Source organism: Doryrhamphus excisus, chromosome 13 (assembly GCF_030265055.1).
Source record: "Doryrhamphus excisus isolate RoL2022-K1 chromosome 13, RoL_Dexc_1.0, whole genome shotgun sequence".
Classification (NCBI taxonomy): Eukaryota; Metazoa; Chordata; class Actinopteri; order Syngnathiformes; family Syngnathidae; genus Doryrhamphus; species Doryrhamphus excisus.
Window position 1 is genome coordinate 18,849,860 of NC_080478.1, and position 24,157 is coordinate 18,874,016.

The 24,157-nt window shown below is 35.6% G+C and overlaps 2 protein-coding genes across 3 annotated transcripts in view; both read right to left on the minus strand.

The window, feature by feature from the left end:
• Positions 1–14,757, minus strand: LOC131140558 (visual system homeobox 2-like). 2 transcript variants are annotated; one of them, XM_058091097.1, is made up of 6 exons: positions 14,670–14,757; positions 12,130–12,752; positions 11,838–11,922; positions 11,409–11,532; positions 3,238–3,418; positions 1–707 (listed from the first exon to the last, which is right to left on the minus strand). In XM_058091097.1, exons 2-6 carry the CDS (start codon positions 12,581–12,583, stop codon positions 397–399), a joined length of 1,155 nt encoding a protein of 384 aa, XP_057947080.1. In that variant the 5' UTR covers positions 12,584–12,752; positions 14,670–14,757; the 3' UTR covers positions 1–396. The 2 variants fall into 2 exon arrangements, with proteins under 2 accessions (XP_057947080.1, XP_057947079.1); XM_058091096.1 differs by lacking the exon at positions 14,670–14,757 and having other exon boundaries at positions 2–770; positions 12,130–13,115.
• The window catches only part of LOC131140559 (protein lin-52 homolog), a 22,249-nt gene continuing 12,567 nt past the window's right edge, over positions 14,476–24,157 (minus strand). Inside the window, exons 6-9 of the mRNA XM_058091098.1 lie at positions 18,348–19,479; positions 17,953–18,026; positions 16,375–16,499; positions 14,476–14,889 (exon numbers count right to left, since the gene is read on the minus strand). Of these exons, the coding sequence (XP_057947081.1) occupies positions 19,424–19,479 (56 nt within the window). The 3' untranslated portion in view covers positions 14,476–14,889; positions 16,375–16,499; positions 17,953–18,026; positions 18,348–19,423. The remainder of the gene's footprint in view (positions 14,890–16,374; positions 16,500–17,952; positions 18,027–18,347; positions 19,480–24,157) is intronic.

A 24,157-nucleotide genomic window follows, 5' to 3' on the forward strand; every position in this document is an offset into this window, starting at 1 on the left:
CTCAGACTCTTCTAATGAGGCGGAGCCAGCCGAGCATCAACAAGTATCTTCTAAAAATGAGAATAATATTGTTTACTCAAATGATGGACACCAGAAAGTCATATTTAATAATAAAAGATGATTTCCATGTTACACGGTTTAAAGTGGTGGAAATGTGCTTTTGAGAATATACATCATAACACAGGACAACAATCACGTTCCGTAAAAATGGCGGCATTCAGCAATTGGATGCAGAAGTTCCTGATCCTGATTGTGGTGGAACCACCAAGAACCATTATCTTCAATGCGGATGTTTTTCGGAAGCGGATCACGTAAGGAAAAGTGCATTTGCGGCCCATCTTCTCCAGAGTCCAAAAGCAGAGCAATGAGCGGTGAGTTCAATTGCAGTCCGTATTTTTACGGGTTTGGTGTCTCCTCCGCGGGACTCAGAGGAGCACTCGTCTTATCCTGCTGCTCCTCGTCCAATGATGTGTCATGATGAACCGTTCCCAGGACTTTGGCACTGTGCTCCTGTGCTTTGGCTCTAAGGGCCGCGATGCTGTTCTCTCTCAGTTCCTCTTTAGAAATGGACGACTTGACCTTTGACCTCTGCTCCGCTCCTTCAGAATCATCAGGTCTCTGAGAGCTCGGCCGCGGCGGCTCGTCGCACTTGGCGGCAGTGGTTGGTTCCGGGGTTGCGGGGGTCTCCATAGACTTCTTGTGCATCCCTGCAAAGAGTTGCGGGTATTCAGATTTAGAATAGCGTCTGCTGACTGGTAAGCCATCTTGAACTGAAAACAGCAAGCAAAGAAGGTTCTGCTTTAGAAGGCAAGTCAAGATAATGCAGGTAGATACTTCATACATCTCCATTTCATGGACCCTGACACTTTATCATGACAAATAAACGCTTGTTTGGGTTGTAAGTGTGAGTGACAGGAAGAAAAGCTCTGACTCGCTTGGGTAGAATTTGTTTGTATGTACAGCAGATTTTTTTTTTTTTTTTTACAAAAAAATTCTGACAAATTTCATATAATAGCCCCCCCCAAAAAAAATGTTCTTAAGACCTCCTAAATATTTTTTTATTGATTTTATTTTTATTTTTTTATTGATTTTTTTTTACAAAAAAAATTCTGACAAATTTCATATAATAGCCCCCCCCAAAAAATGTTCTTAAGACCTCCTAAATATTTTTTATTGATTTTATTTTTATTTTTTTATTGATTTTTTTTTTTACAAAAAAAATTCTGACTAATTTCATATAATAGCCCCCCCCCAAAAAGTTCTTAAGACCTCCTAAATATTTTTTATTGATTTTATTTTTATTTTTTTATTGATTTTTTTTTTACAAAAAAAATTCTGACAAATTTCATATAATAGCCCCCCCAAAAAAAGTTCTTAAGACCTCCTAAATATTTTTTATTGATTTTATTTTTATTTTTTTATTGATTTTTTTACAAAAAAAAATTCTGACAAATTTCATATAATAGCCCCCCCCCCAAAAAAAATGTTCTTAAGACCTCCTAAATATTTTTTTATTGATTTTATTTTTATTTTTTTATTGATTTTTTTTTACAAAAAAAATTCTGACAAATTTCATATAATAGCCCCCCCCCCAAAAAATGTTCTTAAGACCTCCTAAATATTTTTTATTGATTTTATTTTTATTTTTTTATTGATTTTTTTTTTACAAAAAAAATTCTGACAAATTTCATATAATAGCCCCCCCCCCAAAAAAAGTTCTTAAGACCTCCTAAATATTTTTATTGATTTTATTTTTATTTTTTTATTGATTTTTTTTTTTACAAAAAAAATTCTGACAAATTTCATATAATAGCCCCCCCCAAAAAAATGTTCTTAAGACCTGCTAAATATTTTTTATTGATTTTATTTTTATTTTTTTATTGATTTTTTTTTTACAAAAAAATTCTGACACATTTCATATAATAGCCCCCCCCCCCAAAAAAAAGTTCTTAAGACCTCCGAAATATTTTTTATTGATTTTATTTTTATTTTTTTATTGATTTTTTTTAACAAAAGAAATTCTGACAAATTTCATATAATAGCCCCCCCCCAAAAAAAAATGTTCTTAAAACCTCCTAAATATTTTTTATTGATTTTATTTATTTATTGTTTTTTTTTTTACAAAAAAAAATCTCTGACAAATTTCATATAATAGGGTCCCCCTAAAATGTTCTTAAGACCTACTAAATCAGGGGTCTCAAACACGCGGCCCGCGGGCCAAATGTGGCCCGCAGGACACTACTTTGAGGCCCCCGCCTTGATATGAAAATTTAATGTTAGTTTGATATGGATGCTGTATGGTATCATGTACCCAGAAAAAATTATTACGTTTGATTAATGTTCATGTTAAAGGTTAAATAACTGTTAATAGTTATCCTCCCTATCCGTGTGGAAGTGGTAAGTTTTTTGGCGATTTAAGTTGAAAGGAAATAACTTGAAGGCTACCGTTTAGGTCGCTATAGCTCTCTAGTTTGCGAGTTAGCATGTGTCTCAAGACCCTGCAGTTGCGCATTATGTTGTAAATGACTGGTTGCCAGCCAGCCAATCACAAGGCACATATAGACAAACAACCATTCACACTCAAATTTGGAGTCGATAATTAACGGCAATTAACTTAACATGTTTTAGGAATGTGGGAGGAAACCGGAGTACTCGGAGAAAACCCACGCATGCACGGGGAGAACATGCAAACTCCACACAGAGATGGCCGAGGGTGGAATTGAACTCGGGTCCTAGCTGTGATGTCTGCGCGCTAACCACACTTGGTAGCAGAAATTGAGAGTTGGACGATATCGGCATATCGGTTTTTCCGATATAATCCCTATCCCACCACCATACACTAGATAGACACTTGCGTTTTTGTATCCTTGTTATAACAAACCACTGCAATCGTCGACATTGTGGGTTTTGTCGGGGAGAAAACTTGCAAATATACAGGAAATTGATTGACAGTGGTCTCAGGCCAATCAGGACAAAGAAGACAATGGGCGGATACGAATAACGAATAATACAGAGGTTAGTAACCGGACCGAAAAACAAAGTAGCTCTTGATGCCCCGTTTCTATGTGTCAGGGTGCTATTGAGCAAACATGTAGAGGGACTTAGACTCGCGCACACATTCGTCCGTCGCCCACCCCAGCAACATAACCACAAATTCATTCATGAACGTTAGAATTCCGAGTATAAACATTGCATGTTTTTTTCCAGATACAGTAGGAAGATGAGGAAGGTACTAACCTAGCAACCACGGAGCACAGGACTCCATGATGCCGTCCTTGGCGGACTTGAGGATGGACTCGGGCAGAGGGATGGAATGTCGCACCATGGCGCCGTAGAGGCCGTACTCCGCCATGACGGTGCTGCGACCCCAGCACTTCTCCCTCTTCCTCCACTTGGCCCTACGGTTCTGGAACCACACCTGTGATAGCAAAACAAGAAGGTCAGCCACCATCCCGGTATTTGAATATGAGTGGATTTTATCCCTAGTATGAAAAAGATGGGTTGTTTTATATTCGGAGTCTAGAGATATGTGATATATGAGATATGATATGAACATGTAAACCATAAACTGCTGAAGGGCTATGAGCAAGGCTATTCCTTTCAGTAATGAAAAACAGTCCTGGAAAGAAAAAAAGAGTATTGTCTTATATTCAGAGTCGTCTTATATTTTGGTCAAAATGGTATATTATAGGATATTTGGACTTTCTACCTTGTTCTTTTCAATTGTGTTTTTGATATCATCTTAAAAACATTTGTCCAAATTCAGATCTTGAAGCAAAAAGGTTGTCTTATATTCGGGGCCATCTTATATTGGGTCCAATATGGTACATATTTACTTTCTATCTTGTTCCTTTCAATATATCTTGAAAAACATTCGTCCAAAAAACACATCTTGGAAAAAAAAGGGGATTGTCTTATATTCAGAGCCGTCTTATATTTTGGTCAAAATGGTATCGACTTTCTACCTTGTTCTTTTCAATTGTGTTTTTGATATCATCTTAAAAAATATTTGTCCAAATACAGATCTTGAAGCAAATAGGTTGTCTTATATTCAGGGCCATCTTATATTGGGGTCAATATGCAACATATTGACTTTCTACCTTGTTGCTTTCAATAATATCTTGAAAAATATTCATCCAAAAAGCACATCTTGGAAAAAACAGATTGTCTTATATTCAGAGCCGTCTTATATTTTGGTCAAAACAATATATTATAGGATATTTTTACTTTCTACCTTGTTTTTTTTCAATTGTGTTTTTGATATCATCTTAAAAAACATTTGTCCAAATACAGATCTTGAAGCAAATAGGTTGTCTTATATTCGGGGCCATCTTATATCGGGGTCAATATGCAACATATTGACTTTCTACCTTGTTGCTTTCAATAATATCTTGAAAAACATTCATCCAAAAAACACATCTTGAAAAAAAAGGGGATTGTCTTATATTCAGAGCCGTCTTATATTTTGGTCAAAACGGTATTTTACTTTCTACCTTGTTTTTTTCATTTGTGTTTTTGATATCATCTTTAAAAAACATTTGTCCAAATACAGATCTTGAAGCAAATAGGTTGTCTTATATTCAGAGCTGTCTTATATTTTGGTCAAAACAATATAATCATAAGATATTTTTGCTTTCTACCTTGTTCTTTTCAATTGTCTTTTTGATGTTGTTTTAAAAAACATTTGTCCAAATACAGATCTTGAAGCAAGTTGTCTTATATCTTAAACAGGTTGTCTTATATTCAGGGTCATCTTATATCGGGGTCAATATGCAACATATTGACTTTCTACCTTGAAAATGGTCGTCCAAAATTCGTCCAAAAAACATATCTTGAAAAAAAAGGGGATTGTCTTATATTCAGAGCCGTCTTATATTTTGGTCAAAACGGTATTTTACTTTCTACCTTGTTTTTTTCCAATTGTTTTTTGATATCATCTTAAAAAACATTTGTCCAAATACAGATCTTGAAGCAAACAGGTTGTCTTATATTCGGGGCCATCTTATATTGGGGTCAATATGCAACATATTGACTTTCTACCTTGTTGCTTTCAATTATATATTGAAAAACATTCATCCACAAAACACATCTTGGGAAAAAAGGGGATTGTCTTATATTCAGAGCCGTCTTATATTTTGGTCAAAACAATATAATCATAAGATATTTTTGCTTTCTACCTTGTTCTGTTCAATTGTCTTTTTGATGTTGTTTTAAAAAACATTTGTCCAAATACAGATCTTGAAGCAAACAAGTTGTCTTATATCTTAAACAGGTTGTCTTATATTCAGGGCCATCTTAAATCGGGGTCAATATGCAACATATTGACTTTCTACCTTGTTGCTTTCAATAATATCTTGAAAAATATTCATCCAAAAAACACATCTTGGAAAAAAAAGGGGATTGTCTTATATTCAGAGCCGTCTTATATTTGGGTCAAAACGGTATTTTACTTTCTACCTTGTTTTTTTCAATTGTGTTTTTGATATCATCTTAAAAAAACATTTGTCCAAATACAGATCTTGAAGCAAATAGGTTGTCTTATATTCGGGGCCATCTTATATCGGGTCCAATATGGTACATATTTACTTTCTACCTTGTTTCTTTCAATTATATATTGAAAAACTTTCATCCAAAAAACACATTTTGGGGAAAAAGGGGGATTGTCTTATATTCAGAGCTGTCTTATATTTTGGTCAAAACAATATATCATAGGATATGTTGACTTTCTACCTTGTTCTTTTCAATTGTCTTTCTGATGTTGTGTTAAAAAACATTTGTCCAAATACAGATCTTGAAGCAAACAAGTTGTCTTATATCTTAAACAGGTTGTCTTATATTCAGGGTCATCTTATATCGGGGTCAATATGCAACATATTGACTTTCTACCTTGAAAATGGTCGTCCAAAATTCGTCCAAAAAACATATCTTGAAAAAAAAGGGGATTGTCTTATATTCAGAGCCGTCTTATATTTTGGTCAAAACGGTATTTTACTTTCTACCTTGTTTTTTTCAATTGTGTTTTTGATATCATCTTAAAAAAACATTTGTCCAAATACAGATCTTGAAGCAAATAGGTTGTCTTATATTCGGGGCCATCTTATATCGGGTCCAATATGGTACATATTTACTTTCTACCTTGTTTCTTTCATTATATATTGAAAAACTTTCATCCAAAAAACACATTTTGGGAAAAAAGGGGATTGTCTTATATTCAGAGCTGTCTTATATTTTGGTCAAAACAATATAATCATGAGATATTTTGGCTTTCTACCTTGTTCTTTTCAATTGTCTTTTTGATGTTGTTTTAAAAAACATTTGTCCAAATGCAGATCTTGAAGCAAACAAGTTGTCTTATATCTTAAACAGGTTGTCTTATATTCAGGGCCATCTTATATCGGGGCCAATATGCAACATATTGACTTTCTACCTTGATGCTTTCAATAATATCTTGAAAAATATTCATCCAAAAAACACATCTTGGAAAAAAAGGAGATTGTCTTATATTCAGAGCCGTCTTATATTTTGGTCAAAACGGTATTTTACTTTCTACCTTGTTTTTTTCATTTGTGTTTTTGATATCATCTTAAAAAAACATTTTTCCAAATACAGATCTTGAAGCAAACAGGTTGTCTTATATTCGGGGCCATCTTATATCGGGGTCAATATGCAACATATTGACTTTCTACCTTGTTGCTTTCAATAATATCTTGAAAAATATTCGTCCAAAAAACATATCTTGGGAAAAAAGGGGATTGTCTTATATTCAGAGCCGTCTTATATTTTGGTCAAAATGGTATTTTACTTTCTACCTTGTTTTTTTCAATTGTGTTTTTGATATCATCTTTAAAAAACATTTGTCCAAATACAGATCTTGAAGCAAATAGGTTGTCTTATATTCGGGGCCATCTTATATCGGGTCCAATATGGTACATATTTACTTTCTACCTTGTTTCTTTCAATTTTATATTGAAAAACTTTCATCCAAAAAACACATTTTGGGGAAAAAGGGGGATTGTCTTATATTCAGAGCTGTCTTATATTTTGGTCAAAACAATATAATCATGAGATATTTTGGCTTTCTACCTTGTTCTGTTCAATTGTGTTTTGATACCGTCTTAAAAAACATTTGTCCAAATACAGATCTTGAAGCAAACAAGTTGTCTTATATCTGAAACAGGTTGTCTTATATTCAGGGCCATCTTATATCGGGGCCAATATGCTACATATTGACTTTCTACCTTGAAAATGGTTGTCCAAAATTCGTCCAAAAAACATATCTTGGAAAAAAAAAGGTGATTGTCTTATATTCAGAGCCGTCTTATATTTTGGTCAAAACGGTATTTTACTTTCTACCTTGTTTTTTTCAATTGTGTTTTTGATATCATCTTAAAAAAACATTTGTCCAAATACAGATCTTGAAGCAAATAGGTTGTCTTATATTCGGGGCCATCTTATATTGGGTCCATAATGGTACATATTTACTTTCTACCTTGTTCCTTTCAATTATATATTGAAAAACTTTCATCCAAAAAACACATCTTGGGAAAAAAAGGGGATTGTCTTATATTCAGAGCCGTCTTATATTAGTGTCAATAGGGTACATAATGTCGGACATTTTGGCTTTCTACCTTGTTTCTTTCAATATTGGCTTAGAGGTGTTGTCTTATATTGGGTGCAAAGGGGTAATTTAACGCTTATCAATGTTTAACTCAATGACAATGGACCTATTGGCAACATTATGCAAATTAGGTGTTATATTTTCATGTATTTCCGCGTATTAAATTTAGTAGTTTAGAGTGATTTTTATTATGGTCCATTGATTTTCGGTGAAGGTCCAGCCTGTGATGATACAGTAGATTCCATTCATCATCAAAAACATCATATTTCCAAGCTTGATATTATTATTTTTTTTAATTCCTGATCATTTTAACGACAGCTTTTATGATAAGAGATTGCTTCTTGTGGCCGTCAAAGGGAGCGGAAGCTGCAAGGAGGAGGCGACCCTGGGGCACCCCGAGCCTGATTGAAAAATAAGTTAATTTCAACCCCAATCGATGGCGGCCAGGCGGGCAAATATCACGGGAAATTAAACTAGCGGGACTCGGGGGAGCGAGGCTATTGACCCACGCTAATAAATTCAATGTAGTTATTTCATTTGAGCTCCAATGTGTCCGCAGCAGCCTCTCACAGTCTCATTTAACTAATTACACTCAATGAGGGACAATTGGGTGTTCATTTTTATTTAGCAGTGGAGAGGAGCAGGCCTGCAGCGGCTCTTATTTATTTCTTCATTTCCATGTATTATTTATTGGGGATGTGGGGGGGGCCCTTAATGAGAACGAGATTAAAAGGCGGCCCCCGGCAGATGGATGGTGCAGGTCACACAGCAATCTTCTCCTGCCTTGATATAGCTTGATTAGGTCGTTAGTGTCTCCTTCCTTCCACACAACAAATTGTTGCACTTCCAAGTCAACCTGATGAGGAATGATGTGTCCCGGGCCAAGAAAGAGGGGGTGACCAAGTGTCCTGTTTTTCCAGGACATGTCATCGTCAGGGCCGGGACTAGGTTCTGAGGACAGGGGGGTGGCTTAGCCCCCTGGAGATGCACAGGATATGAATGAATGTAATAGACATTAAAAAAAAAAAAAACAAAAAATCGGACTATAATTTTCCCAATTTTGGACAATTTAGTAGAGATACTCAATTATTTTAGGCCACCATTAAATGTACACAAATACACACAATCTATACTGCAAAACCGCTGCTCATCAATTATATAATAATCATTATTATATTATTAATTACTACTATTATTATTACTATCATCATTATTATTATTACTACTACTACTAATAGTAGTAGGTTAGTATTAGCTTGCTTATTAGCCTGCTTTTGTCCTAGTATATGAAATTTGTCAGAGATTTTTTTTTGTAAAAAAAATAAAATAAAAAATTAATTAAAAAAAAAATATATATATATATAATTATTTAGGAGGTCTTAAAAACATTTTAGGGGGACCGTATTATATGAAATTTGTCCGAGATTTTTTTGGGGAAAAAAAAATCTATAAAAATATACAATTATTTAGGAGATCTTAAGAACATTTTAGGGGGCCCTATTATTTGAAATTTGTCAGAGATTTTTTTGTAAAAAAAAAAAAAAATCAATAAAAAATATCAAATTATTTAGGGGGGCTTAAGAACATTTTAGGGGGACCCTATTATGTGAAATTTGTCAGAGATTTTTTTTAAATCAATAAAAAAATAAAAAGAAAATAATTAAAAAATATACAATTATTTAGGAGGTCTTAAGAACATTTTTGGGGGGTGGCTATTATATGAAATTTGTGAGAGATTTTTTGTAAAAAAAAAAAAAATTTAAAAATATCAAATTATTTAGGGGGGCTTCAGAACATTTTAGGGGGACCTATTATAAAAAATTTGTCAGAATTTTTTTTGTAAAAAAAATCAATAAAAAAAAAAAATAAAAAAAAAATTATTTTAAAAAAAAAAAACATTTTTTGGGGGGGGCTATTATATGAAATTTGTCAGAGATTTATTTGTAAAAAAAATCAATAAAAAATATCAAATGATTTAGGAGGTCTTAAGAACATTTTAGGGGGACCCTATTATATGAATTTTTTCAGAGATTGTTTTGTAAAAAAAAAAAAACAATAAAAAATATCAAATTATTTAGGGGGGCTTAAGAACATTTTAGGGGGATCTGAAGGCCCCCCTAAAATACGCCTAATGACACCACTGGTCCTTGTTCTGTTTTGTTATTTATTATTAAATACGGTAGGCTGCAACGTGGGCTGCTTTTGGCCGCAAAAAGCCAAAGAACAAGCAAAACTTGTTAAGTTAGTCCTTTGCATTCCTACAAGCATTGCTGTTTTTGGAAACATTGTTGTGCCAGGTTTTAATTTTGGAAAATGCAACTTTGGTTCAAGAATCATTTGAGTATTTCATTGATGGTTTTGGTTCATTAAAATATGGTCACTCTATTGATACACTTTTATACATTTTGGATATGAAAGATGATCAGTGTGGGCTTAGCTATCGGAAAATAACATCCACATATTAGCTTTGTGTTATAGGTGCAAATTAGTGTAATTAATATCTAATAATCCATATCATTTATCATGAATTCATTCTATTTATACAATAAAAAATGCAGCGGATTTAGAGTGTATCAAAATATGGTGGATCATGATACAGCATTCACACTCACTGATATTGGTTTAAAAAAAAACTAAAGTTATGTTTATTTGGTTTTCTACCAAAATACACCCAAAACCCTAACTGGGTGATTATTTTTAATACATGATAATATGTAGCACTTTGTTTGACGGTCCTTAAACGCACCAAAACTGTCACTGTAACATCCATCATTCGATACAGTTGAATAATAGTCATTGATTGGACAATGCTAACATCAAGCTAGCCCATTAGCTGGTGGTACCAGAAAGTAACCCCCCCCCCCCCCCACACACACACACACTTTATATTTCCATTGGCTTTAGAACAGGGGTGGGCAAACTTTTTGACTCGATTTGACTCGCATTGATATGACAAAATTAGGGGGGGGGGGGGGGGCAGACTATATATTTTACACGTAACAGTCCACCTGGTATTATTGTATCTGTAAAATTGTCATGCAATCTGCTATTATTATTTATTATTTTATTTTATATTTAAATATTTTAAAAATAATAAAATATTATAATAATTACAATAAAATTAAAATAATTATTATTATATTATTATTATGTAAAATATGCAAATATAACAATAATGTTATATATAATTAATATAATAATTAGCATTAATATAATAATTAGAATAATCATAATAGTTCTAATAATTATAATAATCTAATAATAATAATTATTATTATTATTATGTGCTTGTGTCCCTTTTTTCAGGAGCACTTTGTAAACAACAGACTATGTCAAACAACGAAATTGATACAACCATCAAAAGGTTGGCTCAGGCCATGATGCCAGGTTGTATGTTGAGTTTAAATGAAATACTTTGGAAAGATTGGGCGGGCCGTATTCAAACACTTGGCGGGCCGGATGTGGCCCCCGGGCCGTAGTTTGCCCACCCCTGCTTTAGAACATTAGATTATTTGTAGTTATGCTGGCACTATTTTGCATATTTAAATATTGCAAGAAATGCTATTTTTTTTATTGAAAAATAATAATAATTATCATTGCATGTAGCAGGGGGGTTGAAATTATATTGTATTGTATTGAAATTTAAATTCTCCAACTTTTGTGTTTGAATTTCAGTCCTCATAAAACCACATTTAATTCATATTTATATTATTTATAGAGGTAAAATATTAAGAATGACTTGATGATGTGCTAATACAGTATTTTTTTAAAATTATTTTTAGTGTCTCACCTGTATTCTGTCTTCAGGTAATTCTGTTTTCATGGCCAACATCTCCCTTGCGTACACATCCGGATAATGGGCCTCGTTGAAGGCCTTCTCCAGCTCCTCCAGTTGATAGGATGTGAATATGGTTCTATATTGGACAATTTCACCAAGAATAATAAAAAAAAAAAAGCACGTGGAAGGGTATTAAAAATGGAGTTAAACAAGAATGTCATTAAAATCATAAAATTGCCCAAAAATCTGATTTCTAAATGAAATAAAACCTAATGAGATAACATTTACTATAAAATTAACACATTTTATTATACTAAACTGGATTTAACATTTTATTATTTATCAAGGTCAAATATGAGAGTCGGGGTCATTTCTACTTTATGAAATACATCATTTTTTTAATATGATGATGAATAACTAATATTCAAAATAAACGCTGACCTGTGACGTCTTTTCTTCCGTTTCTTGCTTTGACTTATTGAAGACTTGGACAGTTTTCTTTCACTGGAAGACAAATCCTCAGAGTCTGGATGAGAAAAAAATATTAAAATATATTTTTTTTGTTGAAAAATATTTGTTTTTTAATTATGATGATGGTGCATTTACAAAACAAATACCCTATTAATAATAATAATCATGCATTAATGTTATATTTCTTAGTTTAAATGAAGGCAAAACAGGCTAATTAAGATTAATTAAGATTAATTAAGAATTTAAAAAAAAATACACGGACCGGAGCTTGCAGACTGGCTGGCGTCCATCCGCCCGGATGAGGTGGTGTTATGCGGCTGCAAGTGAACATCCTGCGGGTCCAGCACCCGCTCCAAAAACGCAGGCTGGCGGTAAAACGCTGGAATTCCACCGGGGCCGATTAATCCCATCCCGACACCCAAGCCGGCGGGGCCGAGCATGGACCTCGCGGCGATGAGATGCGCCCCGGCCGGCAAGGAGTTGAAGGTGGTCCTCGGCGCCGCGGAGGGCTCCTTGTTGTTGAGCCCCAGGATCTCCTGGATGCCGAAGCCCGTGCACCTGCCGGGCGGGTGGGTGGAAGTGGTTTTGGCCTGCTGCTGGTGGTGGTGGTGGTTGATGACGATGGTGCTGTTATTCCCTCCGTTCGATCCCAGAGGACTTGTTCTCTCCGCTGGGTTTAAACTTCCCGACATGACTGTGCCTTGTTTGCCCGTCATGGTGAGTTGAATTCGGGGAGGTTTTGAGTGGGTTCTAGCAGACTGGTCCCCGGTGCATGGTGTTGCACAAGTGCATGGGCGTCTTCAGCAAATGGTCCCTTTATCCAACAGGTTCGTCCCAACAAGAGGCAGGGCCCAGCAGCCAATCAGCAGCGAGGATTCAGGATTCCTGTGGATCATGGATGCATTAGACAGACCCCCTCACTTTCATATCTGCGTGTATTTTATAACAAACACATAAACAACCAAAAAAAAATTAAACTGGTGCATCAGAAATATGTCACACGTCGTGCACAAATCCACATTAAAAATAAATTTATTAAATTCTCACCTTTAAAATCTTCCCAATCTGAGCTCAACCGATGCATAAATCATCTCGGGATAAAAAAAATGGCCGGGAAAAAGCCGTCAAATCAAAGGCAATCCACCAAATAGGACAGGTGGACGACGTGGAGTCACGCATGGTGTGGGCTGCGGCGTGGGGGCCGTGCGGCGTGTTAATCCCACAGCAACAGATTAAAGGGCATGGGAGCCCTCCACGGAGAGGAAATGATAAAACACAGAAAAAAGGCTGGAAAATAGCCAAGTCACATTCATTTGCTATGGAAATAATAATCATCATTTTTAAACATATTATTCTATATAATTCAATAATTATTAATAATAATTATATAATATCTATATATATATATAATATATACTACACATAATATAAATAATGTATAATAATATATATATAATAAATATAATATATAATTAGCTGGGATAGGCTCCAGCACCCCACTCGTGAGGATAAGAGGTAGAAAATGAATGAAAGAATGAATATAATTATTAATAATTATATGATATATATAATGCATAATAAATATAATATACATAATAATAAATATAATATAATATATCTATAATATATTATATAATTAGCTGGGATAGGCTCCAGCACGCCACTCATGAGGATAAGAGGTAGAAAATGAATGAAAGAATGAATATAATTATTAATAATAATTATATAATATATATAATACATAATAAATATCATATAAATAATAATAAATATAATATATATATATTATATAATTAGCTGGGATAGGCTCCAGCACCCCACTCGTGAGGATAAGAGGTAGAAAATGAATGAAAGAATGAGTATAATTATTAATAATAATAATACTCTAACCATATAATTATTAATAATAATTATATTATATAATACATAAAAAATATAATATAAATAATAATAAATATAATATAATAATATATAATAAATACATTATATAATTAGCTGGGATAGGCTCCAGCACCCCTGCGACCCTCGTGAGGAAAAGCGGTAGAAAATGAATAAATGAATGAATAATACTCTAACAATATAATTATTAATAATAATTATATAATATATAATACATAAATGTAATATAAATAATAATAAATATAATAATATATATAATAAATATATTATATAATTAGCTGGGATAGGCTCCAGCACCCCCGCGACCCTCGTGAGGAAAAGCGGTAGAAAATGAATAAATGAATGAATAATACTCTAACCATATAATTATTAATAATAATTATATAATATATAATACATAAATGTAATATAAATAATAATAAATATAATAATATATATAATAAATATATAATTAGCTGGGATAGGCTCCAGCACCCCCGCGACCCTCGTGAGGATAAGAGGTAGAAAATGAATGAAAGAATGAATATAATTATTATTAATAATAATAATTATATAATATATATAATACATAATAAATATAATATAAATAATATATAATAATAATATATAATATGAATGATATATAATAATATATATAATAATAATAATACTCCAACCATAAAAAAAACAATCAAAAGCCTTCTGGTTGACTTCTAGGTCTTAAAAAACATTTATTGTTGTTGGCCAGGGAGGTCCAAAGTCTGGCCCCGCGGGCTATTTGTGGTCCACATGTTTTTTTTTTATTGCCCCGCGGCTTAAAAAAAAAAAAAGTTAAAGGCAAAATATGTCGACTTTTGTGTCAGCTTAAGAATGAACATTCACCAATTAAACATGACCAAATTACCAATTAACATTACCACTGACCTTACTTGCTCCTCCAACACGTCACGGCATCCTTTGCAACATCTCACAGGGAAAGAGGACACAAACCAACACAAGCCACAACTGAACAGAATCACAGCATGAAGTTGAAGAAGCACGTCCGCTGATCCGCTCGGAAAACTTCTAATTCACATCAAACATGTTGGAAATGAGGCGCCGAGTCGGAGGCAGGAACATATTGCAGCTCCAATTAGTGCTTGGCCTGTTGAAAGTAATTAGGGCCTATTTAGTGGAAATTCCATTAATGAAGAAATCAATGTTATTAGGATATGCTAATGACACATCAGCCTGTTGGGATCAAGCCATTCATTAACATGGAAAGAAGAGGGTGGGGGTGGGGTGTTGGGTGGGGGGGCGGTTGAATGGCCTGTCAGTTGCTGGCAATTTAGGGCCTCCCTTTCTGCCTCCATGAGTAGAATCTATATAGAACAAAGGTCTCAAACATGCGGCCCGCGGGCCAAATGTGGCCCGCCGGACACCAGTTTGAGGCCCCCGACTTGATATGAAAGTTTGTTATTTTGATATGGATGCTGTATGGTATCATGTACCCAGAAAAAAATTATTACGTTTTAATTAATGTTCATGTTAAAGGTTAAATAACTGTTAATAGTTATCCTCCCTATCCGTGTGGAAGTGGTAAGTTTTTGGTGATTTAAGTTTAAAGGAAAGGAAGGACTTGCCCCAAAGGTGGCGTTTTCTTTATCCTCAGTGCCATGCCATGTCTCTCTACTGTAGGGGTCGCAAACATGCGGCCTGCGGGCCAAATGTGGCCCACAGGACACTAGTTTGAGGCCCCCGCCTTGATATGAAAGTTTAATGTTAGTGCGGCCCCGTGCAAGTTTGATACGGATGCTGTATGGTATCATGTACCCATAAAAAATTATTACGTTTTAATTAATGTTCATGTTAAAGGTTAAATAACTGTTAATAGTTATCCTCCCTATCCGTGTGGAAGTGGTAAGTTTTTGGCGATTTAAGTTTAAAGGAAATAACTTGAAGGCTACCGTTTAGGTCGCTAGCGCTCTTGTTAGCGAGTTAGCATGTGTCTCAAGACCCTGCAGTTGCGCAATATGTTGTAAATAAAAAGAGTATAAATGTGACTATAGTCGTGTTTTGTCATGTCTACAGGGCTCTAATAATGCTTTAATTTTAATCTGAAAAAAATAATTTGTCTACCCACCAACTATATGTGGTTTCTTAAGTTTTTATTATTTGCCGTTTTATTATTATTATTATATTTATTTATTACTAATTGATGGTTTCTTTATTCTTGATTTGTTTATTTATTTTTCATCTTATTTTGTGCAGAAAAATAAAAATTAAGATATTTGAGAACAGTGGAATGTTTTATCAGAGCTTTTATTGTGGAAAATCGGAACCAAAGCACTGAAAAAGTTTGGATATTTTTCTGTTTTTAATAAATGCGTTTTTTTTTTTTTTTTTTTTTTTGCCCAGACCCTAGCGCCAGTGCCCCCCCAGGTAAATTGAGTTTAAGACCCCTGATATAGAAGCTTCCTGTTAAGTTTGTTGATGTAGCAACACTTCTCTCTCTCTTTGCTGTGTATGGCTTTTTTAATAATCCTGAGCGAGCATGGCAGCAAGCCTGATTTGCATGCAGAGGAGAGACGCCGCCCTAATAAGGCTCCAGATTAGACGAAGATTTAGCTCTTGGTGTATACGTACGTACATAGTAGGTGGCCATCGAAGAGCATTGCAGATTAAAAAGTGAACAGCTGGTCTGGACTTTTTTTTTTTTTTTTCTTGTGTTCATCCAGCTACTTCCTGATGTTGCACACAAACGAAGATGTCCGACTATAGGAAGAGCAAAGATACAAGGTCAGGGGTGGGCAAACTACGGCCCGGGGGCCACATCCGGCCCGCCAAGTGTTTGAATACGGCCCGCCCAATCTTACCAAAGTATTTCATTTAAACTCAACATACAACCTGGCATCATGGCCTGAGCCAACCTTTTGATGGTTTTATCAATTTTATCAATTTTTTGACATGGTCTGTTGTTTACAAAGTGCTCCTGAAAAAAGGGACACAAGCACATAATAATAATAATTATTATTATAATAATAATAATAATAATAATTATTATTATTATGGGGGGGCAGACTATATATTTTACACGTAACAGTCCACCTGGTATTATTGTATCTGTAAAATTGTCATGCAATCTGCTATTATTTATTATTTTATATTTATATTTAAATATTTTAAAAAATAAAATATTATAATAATTACAATAAAATTAAAATAATAATTATTATATTATTATTATGTAAAATATGCAAATATAACAATAATATTATATAAAAATATAATAATTAGCATTAATATAATAATAATAATTAATTATAATAATCATAATAGTTCTAATAATTATTATAATAATAATCAAATAATAATAATATTTTTATTATTTATTATATAATAATAATACTAATAATAATAATAATAATTATAATAATTCTAATAATAAATTTTGTCATATCAATGCGGCCCGCGAGTCAAAAAGTTTGCCCACCCCTGTACAAGGTGGTTATAGCAACTTGATGACACCATCGACCATATAGTAGTATAGTCCACAAAAAAGTTTCTGCAAGACCTGGCTCTACCACAATTAATGTCATGTTTAGTATAGCAGTCCATAGACATTGCTTAATTAGGCGAGGACTTGATTAATTTGCACTAATTGACAGCTAATTTAAAGACCGGGGGGCACATTGGATTGACATTTTGTTGGGGCTCAGAGGGTAGGCGAGGTCACGGCATGAACCGACCCCCACCTCCTCCTCCTCCTTCTCCTCACATCAGGAGCACAAATCTGCAGACACTGACCCCCGCTTTCTGGAGACCAAACATGTGTTGACAGGCAGGCGGCCATATTGATGATGTCTGTTTGATTACCATGTCAACACTAGTGATCGATGTTGAACCGTCAGTGTCAACAAGTGTCTGAGGCCAAGTGACGAGGTCAATTTGTGAATGGATTTTATAGCAACTTTACTAAATTGAGTATTTGAAAAAAAAAAAAGGTTTTGTTTGGGTCTGTGGGATGATGTATGATTAAGCGAGGGATCTGGTCAAGTTGGAACATAAATGTAATAATAATAATAATAAAATAAATAAAAAAATATACTAAAAAATATAAATAATAATATAAACAAATAATAATAATAAATAAATTTAAAAAAATAATAATAAATTTTAAAAAATTAAATAAACTGGCTATTAAAACTACCTTGCACATAACTCTCACCTTAAAGTAACAGTATCCTGTTTAGGGACCAGCGAAGCGGGAGTCTATCCCAGTTGACTTGTGCGGAAGACAGGCTGTAACAAATACAATTTTTTTTGTGAATGGATTTTATAGCAACTTTACTAAATTGAGTATAAAAAAAAAAGGTTTTGTTTGGGTCTGTGGGATGATGTATGATTAGAGAGGGATCTGGTCAAGTTGGAACATAAATGTAATAATAATAATAATAATAATAATAATAATAAAATAAATAAATATATAATAAAAATATAAATAATAATAAACAAATAATAATAATAAATAAATAATAAATAAATACAAATAATAAATAAAAAAAATATTATTATTATATATTATTATTATATAATTAAAACTACCTTGCACATAATTCTCACCTTAAAGTAACAGTATACTCTTTAGGGATCAGCGAAGCGGGAGTCTATCCCAGTTGACTTGTGCGGGAGACAGGCTGTAACAAATAAGAACCCATGACAAGTCAACAATTCCAGCATCCTCACCCCTGGGATATAAACTACACCTGCACACAACATGCTATAAAATGAGCTATTCCAGAATATACTCCAGGCTATAAAAGCCATAGCATTACTTTAACCCCCCCCCTGGCCTGCTCCGCAGCATGTCTCCGTGGTCAGAAAATTGTACAAATGATCCATGCAGTTCAGACGGTGACCCGGGTCGGTGTGGGAGGTGAAGTCACCGAAGCAGAGACGGCCTCTGTTCATGTGCATTGGAAAGACATTTTTGGGGAGGGGGGGGGGGGGGGGGGTTATTAGAGGTCCGGGAAAAAGTGTAACTTGTTGGCAGCGAGCGGTCAAAGACCGAGCGACATCTCCAGCCGAGAACAGTCAGAGGCGTTGTCTTACCTAATTATGGCCGACAAACTTCTTTTTGTTTCCCATCGGGCATGCCTGTCTGCTTCTCTTTTTGTCTGACCGCTTGCTCCGACGACGCTGAAGTGTGCTAATTAGAAAAGAAATACTCCTAGTAATTATGTCAACTCTGATTAAAGGTGATGACAATGAGCAATATTATTTTTACGCAATGTTTTGTGTATTAGGGACCCCTTGCTTCCAAAGCTCATTAATAGAAAAGTATTGCACTGGTCGTCACTTGGTGCAGCGCCACAAGTTATTGCCCTCATTTAACATTTACTTTCAAACTTAGCTTCTCTGGAAGTTTAATAACTTGTAAGTCATCGTTTCGTTTAGAAAATTTATTATCGCAAAACAGTGTTAAAATGGAAATGAACATAAATAAGGAACAGTGAACCTAGCTAGGCTGGTTGTCTGTACTTTGGTGCAAAGTAAATAAAATAGCATCTAGGAAGACATGTGATGCTCCATTTAGGAGCTGATATCATATAGTTGGATATTAATCAATAAGATTGTTTGATTATCTTGTAGTTACACATGTCAAATATGTTGTAAAAAAAAAATGCTAAAAAAAAAAATCACTTCTTGGGCCTTTCCAAGATGTTCAGGAACTTCCCTCTGGTCATTTCTCTGGCTGAAAAACAAAACAAAAACATTGAATTAAAAGGTTTACAAAAAACACGTCAACATCTGAATATATGTACTCTTGAGATACACAATCAGTAATGCAAAGCATGAATTTAATATGTGCACCGTCACACCGGAAAAGGCAATTTATACAAACATCTGTTCTTTCACAACACGGTAAACAACATAAAAGAGCAGTCTGGTGCGTCGCTTGATTGCACCGAAGCTCAGAGGTGCTGGTGCATGAACATTGAATATGTGTGCAAAGCATCGGAGATAGGAGGGGAGGGTACGGAGAAGGCAAAATGTCTCCATTATCTTTATCATGTAATCAAGGCATGTGATGGAGCGTGAGATAAATGACAGACAGGACATTGTTCTTATTACAACTACCATTTTCTACTAACTCCTCATTGAATGTTGTTAATATTTTGCTCAGTCAACTGAACACTAAAAACATACAGTACCTTCATTCATTCATTCGTTTTCTACCGCTTATTCTTATGAGTGTCGCGGGGCGTGCTGGAGCCTATCCCAGCTGTCTTCAGGCGAGAGGCGGTGTACACCCTGGACTGGTGGCCAGCCAATCACAGGGCACATATAGACAAACAACCATTCACACTCACATTCATACCTATGGACAATTTGGAGTCGCTAATTAACCTAGCATGTTTTTGGAATGTGGGAGGAAACCGGAGTACCCGGAGAAAACCCACGCATGCACGGGGAGAACATGCAAACTCCACACAGAGATGGCCGAGGGTGGAATTGAACTCGGGTCTCCGAGCTGCGCGCTAACCACTCGACCACCGTGCAGCCCTTTTTCAAAATCTTTTTTGGAAAAATATAAGACAAAAAAAGTAATAATGTTTTCAAAGACTGGCATGTGTGTGTGAGTGACAGGAAGAAAAGCTCCGATTCTGTTTGGCGGCACCTATTTTTTTTTTGCATGTATACATTTTTAGACCTCAAATATAAGACGACTTGTGTTTTTCAGACTTTTTCTAAAAAAACAAAAACTGCCCAAAAAACTAGTTTGTGGTCTACAGAACAATTTCAGCTAGGGGACGTTGAGCTACACAAAAAATATTTAAAAAAAACATACATGCACGGGGAGAACATGCAAACTCCACACAGAGATGGCCGAGGGTGGAATTGAACTGTGGTCTCCTAGATGTGCGCTAACCACTCGACCACCGTGCATCCCTTTTTCAAGATCTTTTTTGGAAAAATATAAGACAAAAAAAAAATAATGTTTTCAAAGACTGGCATGTGTGTGTGAGTGACAGGAAGAAAAGCTCCGATTCTGTTTGGCGGCACCTATTTTTTTTTGCATGTATACATTTTTAGACCTCAAATATAAGACGACTTATGTTTTTCAGACTTTCTCTAAAAAAAAACAAACAAAAAAACAAAAACTGCCCAAAAAAGTAGTTTGTGGTCCACAGAACAATTTCAGCTAGGGGACGTTGAGCTACACAAAAAATATTTTAAAAAAACATGCATGCACGGGGAGAACATGCAAACCCCACACAGAGATGGCCGAGGGTGGAATTGAACTCGGGTCTCCTAGCTGCACGCTAACCACTCGGAAAAATACTCAAAATACTCAAAAAAAAGTCATGTTTTCAAAAATTGGCATGTGTGTGTGTGAGTGACAGGAAGAAAAGCTCCGACTCTGTTTGGCGGCACTTGTTTTTTTGCATGTATAAATCTTTAGACCTCAAATATAAGACGACTTGTGTTTTTCAGACTTTTTCTAAAAAAAAAAACAAAAAAACAAAAACTGCCCAAAAAACTAGTTTGTGGTCTACAGAACAATTTCAGCTAGGGGACGTTGAGCTACACAAAAAAATATAAAAAAAAAAAATGCATGCATTGAAGCCTGTCTTTACACAGCTGCCAATCATTGCTGAAAACATTGTACGACTTATGGCCACTTATCCAGAAGAGGCATTGAGGCCCCCATCCGGGTACCGTAATTGCTCTCTGTTCAAGATGACGAGAAGCACTTTTATGAGCTGCCGAGCTGGAATTACCTTCGCGACTTCATTCTGATGAACCTCGTACATCCCACAATATAAAATATGGCGCGAGTGACTTGCAAATAGGTTTTAAGCAGATTGTCATCCAACTTCATAACGCCTGCAAGAGATAAAGTCTGCTTCTCCGGACATGGCGGCTCAGTTGGTAATTCTGATGGGATTACCAGTATGGAATTATAATAGCAATGGTGGGCGTGGGTGTCTGCCATTTAGGTTAAAAATGACGCTAATTCCAATAGCAGAAATTAATTTTGCACTTTGCCATCACTTACAATTGCGCTAAAACATCTGGGACACATGTGGAGACACACAGAAAAGCTTCTGATTGAAATTAAGTCATCAAAACGAGGGCATGCAATTATACCGGGAGGACCTGAAATCTCCACTTTCTTATTAGTGGCGCTTTTGCAGCGGGTCTTTTTTTTTTTTTTTTTTTAATTTCATTTACAATGTCATGATCTCTCTCCTCTCTTCATCTTGAGAAGAGCCTGAGATGACTGCGCCACGCCCCTCGAGGCCGCTGCAATGCCACCGAGCGACTCATTAATTACAATTCACTGCATAAATCAGCTTCATATTTCCTTTGCAGCTTATTATAAAGACATCGTAAAATAAAAGTACCGACAGAAAATCCTAACCAGAGCGTACAATGTTTTTGTTTGTTTCAGACAGTAGAATTCAAATGTTTTTCCAGTGGAGGTCGAGTGGTTAACATGCAGGCCACACAGCTAAGAGACGCGAGTTCGATTCCACTGCAAGGAGTTTGCACATTCTCCTCGTGCATGTGTGGGTTTTCTCCGGGGACTCCAAAAACATGCTAGGTTAATTGGCGACTCCAAATTGTCCATAGGTATGAATGTGAGTGTGAAAGGTTGTTTGTCTATATGTGCCCTGTGATTGTACTGGCCACCAGTCCAGGGTGTACCCCGCACTGGGATCGGCTCCAGCAATAAATGAGTACTTTTGAGTGTATAATTGTATTGTAATGAGATTTAATAAGATGTATATGCTTCAGCTAGCATAACAGCTAACTACCCCACATATGTAATACTTAACTTTTCCATAAAGTTAGCGCGCAGACCTCACAGCTAGGAGACCAGGGTTCAATTCCACCCTCGGGCCATCTCTGTATGGAGTTTGCATGTTCTCCCCCGTGCATGCGTGGGTTTTCTCCGGGTACTCCGGTTTCCTCCCACATTCCAAAAACATGCTAGGTTAATTAGCGACTCCAAATTGTCCATAGGTATGAATGGGAGTGTGAATGGTTGTTTGTCTATATGTGCCCTGTGATTGGCTGGTCACCAGTCCAGGGTGTACCCCGCACTGGGATCGGCTCCAGCAATAAATGAGTACTTTTGAGTGTATAATTGTATTTAATGAGATTTAATAAGATTTATATGCTTCAGCTAGCATAACAGCTAACTACCCCACATATGTAATACTTAACTTTTCCATAAAGTTAGCGCGCATGGTTAGCGCGCAGACCTCACAGCTAGGAGACGAGGGTTCAATTCCACCCTCGGCCATCTCTGTATGGAGTTTGCATGTTCTCCCCCGTGCATGCGTGGGTTTTCTCCGGGTACTCCGGTTTCCTCCCACATTCCAAAAACATGCTAGGTTAATTAGCGACTCCAAATTGTCCATAGGTATGAATGTGAGTGTGAATGGTTGTTTGTCTATATGTGCCCTGTGATTGTACTGGCCACCAGTCCAGGGTGTACCCCGCCTCTCGGCCGAAGACAGCTGGGATAGGCTCCAGCACGCCTGCGTGCATGAATGAATGTTTTTCCACAGGAGGCTACTTGCTACTTGTTGTCTAAGCAGAAGCTGTACTAATTCTACATTTGATCAAATTTACTGAAAGATTTTGCAGATCAACCAATGCAGATGTTTGGACTTGTCCGCACCATTAATGAACGGTCACCAGTTATATTTCACAGCATGTCCAGTGTCTGAGATATAATTAACCCATTCAATCTGGTTGTTCGTGGTACCACGGTATCAGCCATTTTTGATGATTTTGACTTATTTTTCCAAGGCACACAAAATACTGTGTTCTATATAGTTCTTTAGTAAATCAGCAGGAGAACATAGGTACCATTCAGCTAAATATCAGTTCTCAACAAAATATAGACATCTATTTGTTAAATCTGCACTAACACAAGGTAAATTAAGAGATTAATCTCACATTTGGTTTAATCGCAAACAACAACTGATGGAGAAGCCTCCAAATCGCTCACCTCCTAAGACACGAGCACTCAACATAACACACGGACATACGCAAGCGTTGTCATACAACAGGAGAGATCAATACTGATTAGGAGAACTTAGAGATTTGTTTAGTTGATTAGAAAGGTCAATTACTAATTTTGCACTAAGTTAATCAGCATCTTGTTACTACCGCCATCCATACTAAACGCCACTTTATGGATCGCGAGGGCTTGTTCCCTTGCCCTACTGATTTGGCGCCATCTCATTAACATTTCACGGGTATGTGCTTCCATCGGGGGGCGGGAGGGGGGGGGCACCTGTACGCTATATTGCTTATAGCTAAACAATTGGTGATAATTTACAAGAATAATCACGCTGTCAATAGGGCGGCCACCTCCAAAGTCAAACACAATCAGGATGAGCGCTCAC